Below are 5636 nucleotides of genomic sequence, written 5' to 3'. Positions count from 1 at the left end.
GGTCATCGTCGCAGATGGAGGAAAAGTGGACCCAGAGTACATCCCTAGCAGCCCGCAAGAAACTCATACATACTATTTAATTTACTGTCTCCATAGCGGGGCTGCCATCAGCCTGGATTAGGTGGCCAGTATGTGGCTTTACCCCCAACCCTTCAGGGGGGTCCCAGAGTCTCTGCTCACTAAGAGAAAACACAGCCAGTATCGCCTCTGTGAATAGGCTGGGAGTCTTCCCCCTGGAGTAGATATGAGCTGGGATCTAGGAGATTTGGGCCCTCTCAGGGGGGTCTCCACCCATCCTGAGAACCAAGCCATCCTCTCCCACAACCACCCTCCCAGGACCTGGCCACATGCCTTCAGAATCGCCAGTGGTCCCTCTGTCCCTCCACCCTCCACGCTGCCTCCATCCCAAAGCTCCATAGGAGTAGAAACTAGGGGCCTGACTGCAGGTCTCATTCCTCTGAGGCCACGTGTCCTTTTTCTCCTTCCAGTCCCTCCTGTTGTCTGCGTCCATCAAGAGAGAAGGCGAGTCTCCGACAGCATCCCCACACTCATCGGCCACCGATGACCTGCACCACTCAGACAGATACCAGGTGAGGAGCGGGTGGGATGGGCATGAGAAGTGAGTTCACTGGGTGAGGGCTCAACGGGCATGCTGGTACTCACTCCTCCCTCCTCAGGAGGCAAGAGGAGAGGCCTGAACTCTTTTTGGTTCCCTCTGTGTCTAGTGCCCCTAACTGCCCCCGAAAGGCACAGGTTTCAGGGACTGTGCCTTAAACAGACGGACTGTAGGGAGACATAGCCAAGGTCCCCGGGCTCTGGTGGGCTCTCAGCACCTCTGCAGCATCCCGTCCAGCAGGAGGCATCCTGTAGGGTTCGGAGTCATGACGGACCCAGAGATAGCCCAAACTACCTGAAGACTTCACTCTTCAAAACCATGATCCCCCTGCCCTGGACAGTCTGGCTCACTGGATGGAGCGTCGGCCTGGGGACTAGAGGGTCCCGGGTTCGGTTCTGGTCAGGGGCATATGCCTTGGTTGTGGGCACATCCCCAGTGGGGGGTGTGCAGGAGGCGGCTGATTGATGTTTCTCTCTCATTGATGTTTCTGACTCTCTATCCTTCTCCCTTCCTCTCTATAAAAAAATCAATAAAATATATTTAAAAAAACAAACAACAACAAAAAAAAACCCCATGATCCCCTGAGCAAGCAAAAGCCATTCAGTCCTGCCAAACCTTGGTATCGGGCCCAGACAGAGCTGGGGGGCGGAGGGGGGGGGGGGGGGGGGGGGGGGGTGCGGGCAGACATTGCCTGTGAGTGCCTTGGCAAACAGGGAAGGAAATAATCACACAATCCTAAGCCATCAGAGCAGGCCTAAGGGTAACATCCTAGCTCTGTTTGACCTTCTTTGTGATAGGAAGGAGAAAGAACTTCCCCCCAAAGCTTCTTCTGAGGAAGGACAGGGCCCTGCCTTTAGGAGCCCCAGTCAGATGGAGAAAAACAGGGCCCTGCTCCAAGGAACACTTGTCTATATGGCAACAGGCCTTCTCCAGGAGCCACAGTGCAAAAAGGGAAAAACAGCCTTCAGAAGCCCTGATCTGATGCAGAAAAACAAGGCAGCGGGGACCCATACCTGGGGTAGGGAACCAGCATCACTGCTAGCCCCCGTGAAACCTTTGCTGGAATTCGAGTTCTCTCTGAACACTCTTTTCTTCCAGCTGACACAGCCTGGCGTCAGGGTGCAGAGCTTAGAGAGTGGGGCGCCGGGGTGGGCGGGACACCAGCTTCCACTGGCATCTCCTCCACGGGATGCCTTTGTATGGGACTCAAAGTGCCACCCCGGGAGGGATCCTGCTCTCAGGAACCCTGGTTTGAGAAAGACACTCAGTCTGGGACCTGGGAGACATAACCCTCACCCAGACAACCCTGGTTTGAGATGGAGGAGAGACCCAACCCTAGGGAATTCTGCTCTGATGTGGAGACAAGGCTGTGTCCCAGAAAGTCTCCCTCAAAGGTATGGACAGAGGCCTGCTTCCAGGGGCCCATCCTCCCAACGTCAGTCACAGCAGTCAGCCTCCCCAGCTGACGAACTCAGACCAGAGTCACCGCCAGGCCGAGGCATGGGTGCTCAGGCATGGCACCAAGGCCTTCTGTGATTTAGATTCAACCCGTATCCCCAGCTTCCATTCCCAATACTGCCCTCCATGAATCTTATGGGCTATGCTCGCCGAATTAATGCTAACTACGCCCCGATTATACCATTCCTTTCTTGCCTCCATGTTATACACATGCTGTTTCTTCTAACAGGACTATTTTTTTTTTTTTACCCTTCAACAACCTGCCCAAATCCCATCACCTCCAGGAAACCTTTCTGAGTTAGCTCTCTCTTCTCCTGACCCCGATGTGTCCCTATTATTGCCCTTACCAACTTTTGCTGTGTTCACCCATTTAGGTACGTTTCAGTTATCTACTGGTATATAATAAACCACCCCAAAACATAGTGGCTTAACACAATTTATTATTTCTCATAATTCTGTTGGTTGACTAGGCCTTTCCTTACTCCTGCAGCTCATTCAGCTGGAGGACTGGCTGGGCTAGAAAGTCCCAAATGGCCTCCCCACATACCTGGAAGATTGGGGGACTTCGGTTCCCTTCCACATGGCCTCTCGTCCTCCAGTAGGTTAGACCAGCTTCCTCACTTGGCAGTCTCAGGGTAGTGTCACACCAAGAGGGCGAAGGACAAAGCTACAAGGTGTCTTGAGGCCCAGACTCTGAAATTCACACATCACTTGGCAAACTGTCACAAAGCTAACCCATGATCCAGGGATGAGATGTAGCTCTTGATAGGAGCAGGTGCAAAGAATAGTGGCCACGTTTAATCTATCACAATGAGCCTGATTCTTCCACTGGACTTGGAGTCCTTCCAAGGCAAGGACCTTGTCTTATCCTTTTTTATTCCCTTCCGTTACTCACACATTCAGCTGTATTCACTCATGTTCAGCCCAGTGTCCTTGCCTTCAAGGGGTTACATTTGCAAACAGATAATTAGGACCCAGTGTTTTAAGTGCTGTGACAGGGGTATAAGTTTCTAGAATTGCACAGGGGACAGAGGAGAAAATGAGTCAGAGCAAGCTTCACAGAGGAGGTAATGACTGAACAGGGTTTCAGAGGTAAAGTAGGAGTTCACTTTGGTGAACAAGGAATAAAGGGTATTCTAAATCAAGGCAACACTATATGCAAAGGGCATAGCAGTATAACCCAAACAATGCATCTAGGGACCTGCTATCAGTTCAGTTTTGTTAGAATGTAAAACACAAGGAAAATTGATAGGAGATGAAGTTGGAAAGTGCCCTAGGGACTAACTGGGTATCCTATCCCCTGATCTTTATACAATGCCTGGCAAGTAGTAATTGCTCAATTGTATTGGATTTTTCTTTTTTTAAAAAAAATATTTTTATTGATTTCAGAGAGAGAGAGGGAGAGAAACATGAATCATTGATTTGCTGCCTCTTGCACGCTTCCTACTGGGGACTGAGCCCGCATCCCAGGCATATGCCCTTGACAGGAATCGAACCTAGGACCTTTCAGCTGTAGGCCGATGCTCTATCCACTGACCCAAACCAGCCAGGGCAGATTTTTCTCTTTTTTGATCATCAAACTCAGTCTCAAAATCAGGGGGTTTGGTTTCTTATTTGGAGTCCCATTTATTTAGCCCCTGCTGGGTTACCCAACTCTTAACCATTACATCACTTTACCCTCATAAGCAACTGTACAAGCTAGGATTCACTGCCCTCCAATTTATTGCTAAGGAAACAGGCATAGAGAACGGAAGTGACTTTTCTAAGAACACATATATTTTTAAGAGTAACAGAGTCAGAATCTGAGTTTGAGTCTGTCCATCCCTGAATCCTAGATTGTTTCTCAGCCCTGCACTGGGCTCAGGGGCTTCCCATATGTTTCCTTGTCCCCTTCCCACTATTATTTCCTGCATGCTAAAACCCCGCTCTGGGTGACTAGAGATGACCTCCCAAGAAGGGACAGGTATGTAACTAATCAAAATATATATAAGATCAGAAGGAAGCCAGGGGATTATGAAAACTCAGAGGAGGCACCCTAGCTGGTTTGGCACAGTGGATAGAGCGTTGGCCTGCAGACTGAAGGATCCCGGGTTCAATTCCCATCAAGGGCACATGCCCGGGTTGCAGGCTCGATCCCCAATAGGGGACATGCAGGAGGCAGCAAATCAATGATTTTCTCTCGTCATTGATGTTTCTATCTCTCCCTCTCCCTTCCTCTCTGAAGTCAATAAAAATATTTTTTTAAAAAAGATCTCTGTGGACACATCCCCAGTAGGGAGTGTGCAGGAGGCAGCTGGTCAATGTTTCCCTCTCATCAGTGTTTCTCTCTCTCTCTATCCCTCTCCCTTCCTCTCTGTAAAAAAATCAATAAAATATATTTTAAAAAATAATAAAATAAAAAGATCTCAAACTAACCTTATATCTCAAAGAAGTATGAAAAGAACAAACTATAAATAAACATGATTAAGCTAGTTTGTGTAAATGTAGCCTAAGGCAAAATGTGAAACTAAGAATCAATAGTAGAAATGGCCAAAGTATAAACAATAAAAAAAAAATTTTGAAAAAGAAAACTCAGAGGAGGCAATTAACCCCACCTGGAGAGAAAGTGAAGCCTTCCAGGCTGGGGGAGGTGGGGGGTGGTGATCCGCCCATGACCTTGTATGCATATATGCATAACCTGTGGACCAGGCAGGGCTGTGAAGGCCTGGGGCAGGAGGCGGGGCGAGGCGAGCCAGAAGGGATCAATGAGAAAAAAGGGCCATGTGTAATACTTTCAACAATAAAGATTTTACATTTTAAGAAAAAGAAAGTGAAGCCTTCCAGAGTCCTGCAGGAGGAACAACAGTTAACCAAGCAGTGGACGGGGAGGCATGGAGAGCACGGGGTGCTCTGCGACACCTGTCAGAGGACACAGGGAGAGAGCGGGCGTTCGCGGGTCAGAGTCCAGAGGCGCAGACCAGGTCAGACAGGGCCTGGATGCCTCGCTGCGGAGGTGCAGGTGGAGAACCACGGACGGATTTAAAGTGGGGAGGCTGGGTCAATTTTGAATACAAAGCTTACACTGTGTAGTGTGGAGGATGGGCCACAGGGAGAGAAACTGGAAAACAGAAGGCCAGATGGGAGACAGCCGCAACCTTAGAAAGTTCGTAAGATTATGAACTGGAGCAGTGACATCCCAGAGGTGCGGCCATTGGAGAAGCACTCGGGGTGGCCCTCCCACGGCTCGGCACGTACAGGATGCGGACAGGATGCGCCTGGGCGACCCTCAAAGCGGGGGTGGCCGTGGTCTAACACGCGGGAGGGCATCTCTCGGCGAGGCCTGGACGGGCTCTGAGCAGGAGACGCACAGAGGCGGAGATGAGTTTGTCTGTTGTTGTAAAAACTTAAAGGTGGACTCTCTGAGTGTCAGAATGAGGGAAGGTGGGACCAAACCCCACTGCGAGGCTCCGCTATGAGCACATCTGAGTGGCCGCGGATCCCCCCGTGAGCTGAGCCCGGGGACGGGGCGCCTGTGCGGGGATGGGCTCCTCCAGCAACGGGACTGCAGAGAGGACCCGGCGGG

At 50.5% G+C, this 5636-nt stretch overlaps 1 protein-coding gene across 1 annotated transcript in view; it reads left to right on the top strand.

Annotated features, from left to right (window-relative positions):
* Positions 1-5636, top strand: part of RNF220 (ring finger protein 220) — a 259191-nt gene that overhangs the window by 233209 nt on the left and 20346 nt on the right. The window contains exon 5 of the mRNA XM_015567539.1: positions 4562-4593. Coding sequence (XP_015423025.1) covers positions 4562-4593 — 32 coding nt within the window. The remainder of the gene's footprint in view (positions 1-4561; positions 4594-5636) is intronic.

Source organism: Myotis davidii, unplaced genomic scaffold, assembly GCF_000327345.1.
Source record: "Myotis davidii unplaced genomic scaffold, ASM32734v1 scaffold924, whole genome shotgun sequence".
In the NCBI taxonomy this organism is placed as follows: Eukaryota; Metazoa; Chordata; class Mammalia; order Chiroptera; family Vespertilionidae; genus Myotis; species Myotis davidii.
Note: the sequence above shows the minus strand (reverse complement) of the source record. Positions and strands in the feature narration are given on the sequence as shown.